The sequence below is a fragment of the Pan troglodytes genome, chromosome Y (genome assembly GCF_028858775.2).
Source record: "Pan troglodytes isolate AG18354 chromosome Y, NHGRI_mPanTro3-v2.0_pri, whole genome shotgun sequence".
Lineage (NCBI taxonomy): Eukaryota > Metazoa > Chordata > Mammalia > Primates > Hominidae > Pan > Pan troglodytes.
The window spans coordinates 36,011,912-36,025,868 of record NC_072422.2 but is presented as its reverse complement, the minus strand read 5'-3'; the positions used below and the strand labels follow the sequence as shown (position 1 = coordinate 36,025,868).

The 13,957-nt window shown below is 34.6% G+C and overlaps 1 protein-coding gene across 1 annotated transcript in view; it reads right to left on the bottom strand.

Moving 5' to 3' along the window:
• LOC129138938 (MAM and LDL-receptor class A domain-containing protein 1-like) overlaps positions 1–13,957 on the bottom strand; it is a 464,758-nt gene that overhangs the window by 410,082 nt on the left and 40,719 nt on the right. Inside the window, exons 5-7 of the mRNA XM_063805034.1 lie at positions 12,612–12,778; positions 7,027–7,119; positions 4,196–4,403 (exon numbers count right to left, since the gene is read on the bottom strand). Of these exons, the coding sequence (XP_063661104.1) occupies positions 4,380–4,403; positions 7,027–7,119; positions 12,612–12,778 (284 nt within the window). The 3' untranslated portion in view covers positions 4,196–4,379. The remainder of the gene's footprint in view (positions 1–4,195; positions 4,404–7,026; positions 7,120–12,611; positions 12,779–13,957) is intronic.

Below are 13,957 nucleotides of genomic sequence, written 5' to 3'. Positions count from 1 at the left end.
AATTAGCATCATTTCATCATATAGTTACCTTTTGTGTGTGTGATCAGAACATTTCAGATCTACTCTCAGCAAATTTCAAGTATACAATACAGTGTTATTAACTATAGTCACCAGGCTGTACACTAGACTCCCAGAACTTATTTATCTTGTAAGTGAAAATTTGTATCTTTTGACCAACACCTCCCCATTTCGGCCAGGCCTCAGCCCTGGACAACTGCCATTCTACTCTCTGTTTCTACAAATTCAACTTTTTTATGTTCCATGTATAAGTGAGATCGTGCTGTATTTGTCTTTCTCTGTCTGGGTTATTTCATTTTGCATAATCCCCTCCAGGCTCATCATTGTCACAAATAGCAAGTTTTTTCTTCATTATTGCTGAATAATATTTCATTGTGAACACATATACATTTTATACACACACACACACACATACACACACACACACAGCCCACTTGTTTGATCCATTCTCAGAGACTTCAGTTGTTTTGGCCGGATATTTTGAATAATGCTGCAATGAACATGAGGGTGCAGATATATTTTAATCTTAACTGCCCTCATTTAATACAGGATTATGTTAATAAACATCAAAAATCTATTGTTTGGTTTTAGAGAAATTTTACTCAGAGTTCATCAGTTAAAGTAATATTTTAAGATCATGACAAAGCTTTCTCTTGCATATTTAACCACTACAGCATATGAGCAGACAAGAAAGAATTTCATTGTGCAGCTGGGAAAGTTCTGGATCATGAAAAGTAAAATATTTTATGAATCCTCCAGAAGTTAATCAGCTCTCTGTGAAATAAGAAAGAAAGCTATGTATGGGAAATGAATGGGGAATATTTCATTTAATGAGAATATATTAGATTCTAACAGGATTATATTGTAAATATTGTGTTAATATACATTACAAATACACATTATAAATATTGTACTAATATTGATGCTCTTAAGGACTAGCAAAGTAAAGAGAGTTTTTGCTTCTACCCTGAGAGAACTCTGACTTGTTTGCCTTTAGTTTTTCTCAATTTTTTTAGATGCCATCTGTTTCTTCCCCTAGCTGTCTTCCTTCCTGAAGCCTCTTTGGTACAGTGGTTCTCAAAGTTTCATATGCAGACAAATCACCTGGGACCTTGTTCCATGTAGCTTTTGGTTCCGTAAGGCTGGGCCAGGGCCTGAGGTTCTGCATTTCCACTAAGTTCCCAGGTAATGCTGATGCTCTGGTCCATGGAGTCTGCTGTTGCAGCAAAACCCACAGGCCATTTTTATTAACTGATTTTGAAAAGCCACCGGTCTGGAGGCTACGTTATGCCATATATTAAAATAATACCTAAAAGTAAGAGCAACTTGATAATGAGAGAAGACCTGAGTGAGTCTGCCTTTGGGGAAAAGCACACTGGCTGTGGAATACCAACTGACAATCCTCACGAGTTCATATTTACTCATTCTCCAGAATTTGGTAAGTATTCCTGGTGCTATTCAAACTGCCTGCACAAGCTATACCCTCCTAGAGATTCATTCTAAAGTGCAATAAAAAATATATATAAAGAAATTTTTCTTGTGCTTCATGAACATGGAAGAATCGTTTATGAAAAAAACTTGATATTACAAATTCGAATTTGTAAAACACAAATGTTTTCGTATGTGTAAAATGTTTCAATATGGTTTTAAATTTCAAAGGAAAGCCTCTTTTATTTTGTAAGAATATACATATGCACGTGTCTATATGCAAAAATATATTAAATACTTTAGTGCAGCAAATAGTGTAAATTTATATCAATTCTAATAATCCAAATCTATATAATTTCACAGCATAAATAATTGTATATATATTTACATGAAACACTCATTTTGGTATCAAAATACATGAATACACATATATACTGTATGCAATATGGCTACATTTTTATGACATATTCCCTATATCAAGTCAATCTCAATCATGCAAACATGACAGGTTTTCTTTGGACAAATGAGGTTACACTATTTAAAAACTTGAAAGACTAATAAGTAACACTGTTTTTGTTGAGAAACACAATTACCCATTCCTGCATTCACCCAAAGAAAATAGCAGAATATGGCATCAAGAGCTACTGAACTGGAAAAATGTCATATACATAATCAATGAAACTTCAATAAATGAGAAAATATGTCGAAAATCAAATGCTAAACAATTTTTTAAAAGGTGAACATAAAGTATGATTTACTACGGGGAAAATAATGGAGGGGAAAAAGCTAAGCTTCCAAATATACAAGTGCCCAGGTGCAGTGGCTCATGCCTGTAATCCCAGCACTTTGGGAGGCTGAGGCCGGTGGATCACCTGAGATCAGGAGTTCAAGACCAGCCTGGCCAACATGATGAAACCTGTCACTACTAAAAATACAAAAATTATCTGGGTGTGGTGGCACATGCTTGTAATCCCAGCTACTCTGGAGGCCGAGACAGGAGAATCACTTGAACCCGGGAAGTGGAGGTTGTAGTGAGCAGAGATCATGCCATTGCACTCCAGCCTGGGTGACAGAGCAAGACTCTGTCTCAAAAAAAAAAAAAATTATATACGTGGAAAGAAAGGAAATATATTTTCCTTCAGTTATTGACATTAAGAATTATAGAAACTGTTAGAAAGAAATATTTCCCCAACAGAAATGAAGCAAATTGTCTGTAAAAAATTTAAATAAAACATAGAAAGAAACTTCACATACATTGGAGTAGATAAATTGCTCTTACATCGCTTGTTTTGAACAAAAGAAGAGAGCAGCCCAAAAGCTCCGTTGAGCTCACACTGGTTAGCCGATTACTTGGTTTAAAGCTAGGAGTCTGAAGTATTAACTGGATTGCTGTTGATGAACATGGCAGAAGGGGATTTTAGCCTTACTTTCTCATCTCCTCTCTCCTGTGTCCCTCCGCATTGCTCTTAATAAAATCCAAGCTTCCCAAGAGAAACCAATTATACAGAGCTTTTCACTTAAAAGGTGGCATTTATCTTATTACAATATTTTCACCTCTGCTCAACAAAACATCTCACTAAAATAAGACACTGCAGTAAAATAAACGTCAAATTTTTAATATCTTTTAAAAACCACCTGTTTGTGATACAGATTGGATTCATATCCTTGGAATTCATGTTTTCTAAAGAGACACAGGGATCTCAGTTGCTAAGTTACCTCATATGAGAATCATCCTGTGGATTGTAAATTAAATTATATTTTTGTTGAACTATGACTATGCTTGAATAGCGATGGGATCTCTTGTCATCACTTCTATCAAAGACTCTTCAGAAAAGGCCTGAAAGAAAGGTGTTGGGGCACTTTGGCCCTCCCAAACGCCAGTCATGGCTGAAGTGATTTCTTTTCTTTTTTTTTTTTTTTTTTTTCAGACGGAGTCTCACACTGTCGCCTGGGCTGGAGTGCAATGGCGTGATCTCAGCTCACGGCAACCTCCACCTCCCATGTTCAGGCAGTTCTCCTACCTCAGCCTCCCAAGTAGCTGTGATTACAGGTGCCCACCACCACGCCTGGCTAATTTTTTGTATTTTTAGTAGAGACGGGGGTTTCACTATGTTGGCCAGGCTGGTCTTGAACTCCTGACCTCGTGATCTGCCTGCCTCGGCCTCCCAGAGTGCTGCGATTACAGGTGTGAGCCATTGCACCCGGTTGGCTGAAGTGTTTTCTAGGCAAGTAAGAGGAGAGCGGCCCTTCCTCCAGGGCAGCCATGATGGCTGAAGTGATTTCTACAATCATGGTAGCTGCCCTGTAGGAAGGGCCACCCTCCTCCTACTCATCCCTCCCAGCTACAGCTTCCAAGATGATTGACTAGAGAGGAAAAAAGCATACACAATAAAAGTTAGCAACCCATACTATATGCCTCCAAGGCAAAGGTACAAAAAGTTTCCTTCTACCACCCATCTTCTCTTTAATCAAAGCACACACATTCGCACACCCAGCCAACAATAATCACAACTATTCATTTGTAGAATAAATTGAGAGATGTTGCAGACTTTGCAACAAGCACCAAAACATTAAGTTAAAATAGAGATCCCTGAAGGCATAGTACTAATAGTTTCAGAGCAATAATGCATATTTATCACATTTCATACATATGACTTACCTTTGCCTTGATAGAAACAAAGACTGTTTTAAATCCAACTAACAGTCTTGAATTAGAGCATGTAAACTAGTAAGCCATTCACTCACTTACAGCAAGTTGCTGGGTCTTCATCACTCTCATCGGAGCAGTCCTGCCGAGAGTCACAGACAGATTCTTTGGCGATGCACTGGCCACTAGTGCAAGGGAATTCGTCTGCAGAGCAAAGCTTTCTGGATTGGGTCTGTCCACAGGCATAGACCCAGAGGTGATCAAGGGCAATAAAACTTCTCTGGCTCTAAAGAGTCCCTTCAAAAATAATCTTTAGGAAGAAAAAGATTAATTTATGAGTTTGCAATCTCCTTAATAAGACAAAAAACTAAAGAAGGTTGATAAAGACAAAGTAGTTATTGAGAAAAAGTGTTTAAAGCAACCAAGGCAATATATAACAAAGTTCCTGTTTGATAAGCTCAACCCATGCTCATACGACTGATGTAACAAACCTGCACGTTGTGCACATGTGCCCTAAAACTTAAAGTATTAAAAAAAAAAAAAACTGATGGAAACATTTGCTCCACTAAAGGCTCAGAGAAACCTCCCAGGATCAGGCAAAACACAAGCATCCCACTTAACTATCAAAAATGTCCCTGACTGCAAACTTGTTACTTGGTCATCATCTTTACAGCTCTCTTTCTTTCATTTTCAAGGAAAATAAGAAGTATTGTCATTACTTATAGAACAAGAGCTGTAACTGCATCTGACTTATTTTTTAACTAGTGAAATTAGTATTTGAATACATGAAGAAAAATATCAGGCAAACGGAAACAGACACAATATAGGAATAAAAAAATGTAAGGGAATAAACATAAAACTCTATTCAACTTACATAAAAGAGTAACTTCTTTAATGAGAAAAGAAGTGTCAATTAAAGTAAATTAATTTTGTTGTCACCAATTGAATTGCTAGCTTTTCTGGAGATAAGCAATATTAGCAAATGAAACAACCACACATTGCTGGTCAAGTGTAAGATAATGTCAAAGTATTAGCATTCCTTGAGTTTCTACCAAGAGCAATTATTACTTAACACCAAAAGTGCAGAAGTATAAATAGCTGACTGTATCACAGATAACTAATTATTTGCTGTCCAGAACATTAGCCATGAGCTACAGAGGACTATTTCAATTCAAATTAATGAAAATAAAATAAAATTTAGTTCCCTCAGTCATGGTAGCCAAATTTCAATTGTTCAATAGCCTCATGTGATGAGTGGCTACCATAGTGGACATCAGATATAAAGCATTTCCATTAGGCAGAAAGTTCTATTAAACAGCACTAAATGTGGTTAAAATTCCAGCCAGATACTAAGAATTAAAATTGACTTCCTTCAGTTTCATCCAGCTTAAAGTTTCTGAATAGATTTTCTTTTCAAAACACGAGGGATAGGTCAGGTGCAGTGACTCACACCTGTAATCCCAGCACTTTGTGAGGCCAAGGAGGTGGATCACTTGAGGTCAGGAATTCGAGACCAGCCTGGCCAATATGATAAAACCCATCTCTACTAAAAATACAAAAAATTAGCTGGGCATGGTGGCACATGCCTGTAGTCCCAGCTGCTTGGGAGGCTAACGCGAGAGAATTGCTTGAGCCCAGGAGGTGGAAGCTGCAGTGAGACAAAATCCCAGCACTGCACTCCAGCCTGGGTGACAGAGCAAGACTCCATTTCAAACAAACAAAATACGAGGGATATATATTTCTTTGTTCATTAATAATTACTTAAGGTCAGATTTTCAGTTTGCAAATATGTCTAATAATTTGGTTTAGAAAATAATATTAAATTTAAATCATATCCAACAATAAGAAAACTTTGTATGCTGCTACATACTTTTCCCATAATGAATATCATACATGTAAAAATTATTAATGTATAGCTGTATATTTTCACAGCAGCAAGAGATCAGAAATGCAGAAATGATATCAATTTGAGGTTCAAAAATTGATGGTTTTAAACTTAGATCTCAAAGGCCTATAATTATTGAACAGCTAATTACATTACATATCCACTTGAGAACCTGGAATAACTCTCAAATTCATTTTCTTTACATTTTACTTCGTTTTATCTTTGAGTTAAAACAAAATTTAATCTTCAGTTTATAAAAAAAGAAACTTGTTTAGTACCTGAGAAGTTATAAAAACAGATATCAGCCTATGAAAATTAAATAGTGTCAAAATGTTAACTCAATAGGCTGTGATAGGATGTATAAATGGAATATCACTATAAAGAAATGAAATTGGCTTCATAACCCACACATATAATCAGTATCATCATTTTATACTCACACTCCAGCATAAATAAACTTACGCATTCCGTATATCATGTTGGTGCAAAAATAATTGAGGTTTTGGCCATTAAAAGCAATGGCAAAAGCCACAATGGCAAAAGCTGCAATTACATTTGCACCAACCTAATACAACACAAAATATCAATTTAATTTTTTAAGAGACAGCATTCCTATTGAGCCTATGTATGTTTCTTATGTTTCTTGGTGTACATAGAGCTTTCCATGTGTTATAAAGATATGAATTATTGCATTCAAAACATTTGCCTATACTCTACTAAGTTTCAATGCCAGTTTACTATTTACCTACTTCATAATGCAATTTGTTTCCCTGGGGCAAAGCATGGTGCTGGGGAGCAAGAAAGGAAGGCTGTGGAGAATGAGGAAGCTGTGAACAACAGTGGATACACTCTATTTCCCCCGCCATGGGAAATTTGGTCTCAGAAGGAAAAGGTACAATTTAAAAAGTAAGCAATCACTCTCCCCAAATATACAAGCACGCATCCCTAACTTAAATGCTAATTTAACTTTAGCAGTGCATGATCAATTTATTGCTGCAAAGCTAAAACTTAAACCATGATAAAAAAATACTTTTTTTTTCTTTCATACCTTAAATGTCTTCAGATCTTCTGGTATTAACACATCTGCTTTCACCCATTGGCTGTGAGTTGATATGTTGTATGTCCAAAATATTTCTTCTTCCTTTGATTTGAAGAGAAAAACATCACTCATTACCCATATTCTAATCTTCACATTTACATACATGCTCTTTTAATTACATTGTAGTACGTATTACCTTACCTGTATGATATAAAGTACTAGGAAATCTAAAGTCTTGGTAGTCAAATTGAAAAAGCTGAATATCATTAAAAAATAAGAAAATGAAGCATGTTTATGTAGTAAAGCTGCTTTTTGTAGATAAACAGTATTAGGATGGAACAAAAATTTGGATGAAATCTTTTAAAAAAACAGTACTGCGTTTCAAAAATAAAATTCTAAATAACAGTTAATAAGATCAGCAATTTAAATGTTGATCTCAATAACATCATTACATTTTGTAATATTGCCATGATACTAGAAAAGAAAAAGATTACAGGCAAACAATATAAAGGTTACAAATGTTGTCAGATGCATTTTCTGCACAATTTCAATTTATACTAAATATTTTTTCCTGTGGAAACATTTGGTCCAAGTTCCAAACAATACAGTTACATTCTGAAAATTATATTCTTAATTTGGTCATTCTATCAAAGGCCTATTTACATCTTTTAGAGAAATCTGTGTTATGTACCTGTACAATGATCATTTTTCAGATTGCAAAATCTATGTAAAATTGTTACTACATGCTATGAGTGTAGTAACAAGCCTTTACTGCATTCAAAACATGTATTGAATGTAAGAAGCTCAATAAAAGTCTATGGTGAAACTCCATCTCTACTAAAAATACAAAAATTAGCCAGGCGTGGTGGTGGGTGCCTGTAATCCCAGCTACTCAGGAGGCTGAGGCAGGAGAATAACTTGAACCTGGGAGGCGCAGGTTGCAGTGAGCCAAGATGCCACCACTACATTCCAGCCTGGGCGACAGAGCATGAATCCGTCCCAAAAAAACTAAATAAAATAAAAAAGTCTATAAGGTACTCAAAATTTTGTCTACGGCATGTATGGCATTGGTCTTTATGATGTATGTTGATGCTTTTATGCTCTGAAATCTTATTTTTATTTACATTTTATTAGACATTCAAATTCACATTTCTTCCCAAAAATAGACCAAATTGTTCATAATGTTTACATATAGAATGCATGAATTTTTAGGTAACAATATGGTAAAAATGTGAAGATTGACATAATTATGTCTCAGGTTGAGCTCTGAGCCTGGCTCTGTCCCACTTTCTAGCATGAGATAGAAAACGGCCCTGAAAGGCAACATCTTGTTTTAATCCAAATGATAAGTGATATCAATATTTGTGTCCTCACTCAGCCTCACATATTTTATGCATGCCCAAGATTTTCTAAAAATGAATCTACTTTCAACTTAGTCCTGCACCCTCAGATGCCTACTCCAAATTTCCAAGACCTAAATATTTCAGAAGATAGTCTAAATCCATTACAATTTGCTTCATTACTTATTCATATCAACTGTGAAGATTTCCACAAGACAATGAAGCACATGGGGTGGACACATTTTCGGCTGATAGCTTTCATGGCGGATCAGGATGAACTGGAGTTATAAAAAGTTGAGACAAGCAACTAATTTTTCTCCTGCTTATTTCTTACACAACTTCAGTTATTTAGCATCAAAACACTTACACCCTACACAGATGCTTTTAGTGACACCTCTTGGCAAATTGCATTCACCACTTTCCCCCGTTTTCATTTTATGAAAATAATTTAGAGCTATTGTGCTCTTTTTTCACAGTGACTAATTGATTCCCCTCTGCTCCCCCTGAAGATGGGTGCACTTACATTTTTGAAAAGTGAGCAGTGTTCTTTCCAAACTTAAATAGTTTTTCATAAGCCAAGTTCATAGTACACAGTGAATGAGATCTATATTTTTCTATACATTTTCCAGTCTGATGGCACTAGCAATGTTTTGTAAAAAGAATTTATTCTTAGTGAAATCAGGTTTCATTTTATTTCTGTTCTTACTCTTCCACTTTCTAGCTACTTTTCACAGGTGTTAATGTAAAAAAGAAATCTCCAACTCAGCAAAGCTTTTCAAGTGATGTTCTACTTTTATCTTAAAATCAGTAAATAATTTTTTTTTAAAATATACCTTTGCTCCGCCGGTCCAGGATCAATAATGCCGATTTACCTTTCAAGAAAAAATATTTAACATATTTATTAACACTCTATCTCTTAGAGATGCCAGTCTATGCTTTTCTCTTCCAGTGAAGAAATCAAGGGTACCAAAGTCAATGTTGTTGAGTTTCACTGCTTTTGATCGCATCTAGGAATAAGACCATGTAATTTGGTAAAGAATTACAAGTAAATTTGGTTGTAAAGAAAAATTACATGTAAATTTCTTGGTAAATAATTACATGGAAACCCTACACAGAACAAAAGTAGTCTGTTGCTATGAGTATTATTTTATAGATCATGGACGCAGATCTAACCCAAGAATGGTTAGATGGTACAAACTAGAAATGCTACACACTTGAGCTGATTCTAAAGAGTGAACTCTTTATTTAACAACTTGCCTTCACCTGAGTTTTTCACTTCTCAAGTTCTAATGTCCTCTGGAAATAAAGAAAACAACCTTCAGATTTCTTGCTAGATATTTCTTGGCTTACCTCCTCACATTTATAGAGTAATAGATGTTCGCAACATACAACAGCATTCTGTTCATGGAAAGATGTAAATCATCATTTTCATCAAGAGCTACTTTTTTAAATGATAGGTTTGTTTGGAGTCATTTTAAGCGTGTGATAAAACATTGTCTTGGGACTTAAATGTACTTTGATGCAGATTTTGCATCAGTGAGTAACATATGTATACAGGGTAGCAAATAGTGTCAGAAAAGACAGGACACCTCACAGGATACTAACAAATCAAACATCAGTCAACAATCTCTAAGATGTACATTCATTTGGTTCTGGTTAATACACTAGATCATTTCCCTATGATTAACTTCTTTTCTTATAATATGAGAGACAGAATCTTGATAACTGTATTACTGATTAATAGAGTTAATGATGTGTGGTATCTAACGTCATTTTTATATGATGTAACACTTGAAGCCAATTTGTTTTCACTCTTTTCTTGTATGGTTCTAAAGCCACCAGAAGAATGGCATGGCTCATTTTCAGTAATTCCAATCTATATACATTCATAATTACATACATACTAAATACACACATTCATAATTACATAATACATATACACATTCATAATTACATACACAGTACATACTCACATTCATAATTAAATACACAATTCCATTCTACATGCATTGAAACTTTTAAAATACATCACTCATTTTCAGAGCAGATTAAAATAATCCTCAGGATTAGACCATATTATACTACAAATTTCCACTTAAATTTAGGCTAAAAATTCATTCAATTTTCATGAAATAATTAATTATCTGTCATCTGAAAAGCATTACCATAGGCCCACATATATAATTTAACCATTTTAACTATAATTTAAACTCATCGAAATTATTCAAGAATTTCTCTACTATGCCTTTATTGAAGAAGGAGTTGGAAATTATAGAATGCTGTAGATTGCATGGAGGCTTGCTGGGATTGGTTCAAACAGCACAGGTGACAGCAACTGAAATATTGAGGCATGAATGGTGGAACATACATGGATACAGTTAAATTTTTTCTCTCTTCCTTTTTGGTAAAATTGATCCCACGTCTCTGGACAGTTTGTAATGCTGCAGGAAGGATAGGGAGATGTTGTCCCCTTTTCTTCCTCCCCCCACACCTTACCAAATGGAGTGAAATATATTAAATAGATTGCAGGGCAGTGACTACAAAGTACTATTGCAAAAAACACAAAAACATAACAAGTTCCAGAATGCCAGGAAAATTATATCTCATTCAATTAAAAAAGAATTTATATACATATGTATATTACTTTATATATCTATATGTGTGTATATGGATGTGTGGGGAGATATATATATATATATAATCACATCCACATATCTACAGATATGTGATATATATATGACATCCATATTTATCTATCTATATATTTATATCTATATTGATGTGTAGAGATATATATCTATAGATATCTCACATACATATAGATGTAATTATGTGAATCATATAAATCTGGATACATAAAATAATAAATATGTTATTTGTTATATATTATATTACATATAATTATACATTATATATTATTTATTATGAATATATTTATTCATCTCCAGTTTCTGGCAGATAGTTCCCAAAAACCTGTTAATTTCCTAATCAGTAGGGATGTTAATAGAATCTTATGGGACTCATCACCAGAAAGATCAAGCTATGATTAGAAGCTTTGAACTTTCAGCCCCACCTCTTTGGGGAAGAAGAGAGGGGCTGGAGATTGAGCTAATAAATGATCATACCTATGTGACAAATCCTCTATACAAATTCCTGAAGTACAGGTTTCAGAGAGCTTCTAGATTGCTGAACGCATTTTGGTTCCTAGAGGGTGCACACCCGGGAATGCATGGAAGAGAAGCACCACCCCTCTTCCCACATACTTTGCCCTATTCATCTCTTCCATATGGTTGTTCACCTACATTTTTAATAATAAATGGGTAACATGAGTAAAGTGTTTTCCTGAATTCTGTGAGCCATCCTAGCAAATTATCAAACCTAAGAAGGGGGTCATGGGAACTCCAATTTATAGCTGGTAGGTAAGAGGCACAATAGGAAGCTTGTGATTGACATCTGAAGTAGGGGTAGTCTTGTGGGCCTGAGACCTCAACCTGTGGAATCTGTACTATCTTCACGTAGCAGTGTCAGAATTGAGGCAAATCAAAGGACACTCAGTTGGTGTCCACTAGAGAACTGAATTGCTGTGTTGGAAAAAAAACATGCATCTGGTGTCAGAAGTGACATATTGGGAGTGCTGAGTGCGTAAGAGGAGAAAAAGCAGGGTGTTTTCCTATACTATGGAATCAGCTGTCAGTTTGTTTTTATCTGTTATACTAATTGGAGTACTCACCCAGCTTTACACTTTAGAACTCATTGAGCATATTGGACAAGGAGAGAGAAGAAGAATGGACTCACTCTACCCAGTGTGCCATTGTGCAATATTTAATCAATAATTACCAGTCTTAAAAATTATGTCTACTGCTACCCAAACAAGTAAGTTTTAACCATTATATTTATAGTTCTAATGATATATAGATGTAATGTCCAAAACAGATCACATCAGAGCTTCAATACAGAGCTCACAATACAGAATCTCAGCTATCCCATTTTTATTAGATCTATAGTTTCTTTAATAAACTTCCATGAATTTTGAAAACTTTATGAAATAATATTGGGCAAGTTATCACATTAACTTTTGTACATGAGAGTGTCCCCTATCCTACTTTCTTAATCATTCTTTTTAAAAGTATACCAAATAAAGTCAAGTTAAAGAATAAAAGCCTATGCGCAACTGAGAAATCGAAACACAAGTTGCCAAGAGTTAGAAACTTCATTGATTCAATGAATTTGAAATAAATGCAACTTTCTTCTTACCTTATTATTATACAGTCTTACTCTCAGGACACTGCTTTCCATTGCATAATAGAATTGAAGATGACAGCTCTTGCCCAGGCAATGACACACAGAGCTATTTAGATAAGCCCTGCTGTCTAAATGGTTAAGAGTGAAAGCATGCTTAGCGCCTACCCATACATAATAACCTGAAAGATAAAAGAAAAAAAGAAGCAATTTAGGAAAACATTAGCTTCTTTCTGTCTGACTAAAACTATCTCATTTCTGAAGTTTTCAAAACCAGACTTAAAACACAAATATTTTACTTAAAAGGATAGAGTGTTTTCAAATGATTACATCAACTACAAATAACAGGTTTTCATTTTTATATATCATTTCCAATATGTAGAGAAATCTCCTAATTTCTATAATCAAAATTTGATAACACCCTTTTGTAAAAATTCAAGATTCCTGTAAAAGAAACCTACATATACAAATTGCTATACCACCAAATTATTGTCATTTTCTTTTAAATATCACAATTCAATCCTTTTTTAATCAAGAATTTCTCTTCATCCTTCCCAGAATTCTTGCCCCTCTGGATGATTTTTTGATTTACTTTCTGTAGAAAATCCTTTATAGTTTTAGGAAATACAACTTAAAATGTCTTCTTTCTTACCAAGCCACATAGAGGTATGAGATATCTACAGTCCTTTTAAACGTCACCTATGGATTTTGTTTTACATAAAGATATTGTATATAAATTTTTCCCCATCTGATATTTAAAACCAGTTGGAGCTGTTCTTGAACTTAATAACAATGACAACACAGATTTATAAGGAGATTTCTACAATTTTACAATTTCATTTTCAAAAATAAAGTCTGAAATGCTTCTTCATGCTACTGAAACTGCTGCACGTCTCTGACATTTATTTAAAAAGAAGTCTCTAAGGAAACCCAAATACAACAAGAAAGACAAAAACAAGAACATGAGACCAAATTTTAGCTCACATATTTATAGCTACAGCAAATACTAAGCATAATATGATCCTTAACTGGATAAACGTAATGTAAAAGCTTACACTATTTACATTAATGTCTTTTGCACAGTAAATCATGTCTGACTTTCAACAAAAAATTACAAGGCACCTGCAAGGCAAAAAGCAGTTTGAAAAGAGTAATTCTAAAAAGTAAAGTCTATTAATCTTTTTAAAAATAGTCTGTACACTATTCACAATAGCAAAGACATGGAATCAACCCAAATGCCCATCAATGATAGACTGGATAAAGGAAATGTGGTACATATACACCATGGAACACTATGCATCCATAAAAAGGAATGAGATCATGTCCTTTGCAGGAGCATGGATGGGGCTGGAAGCCATTAT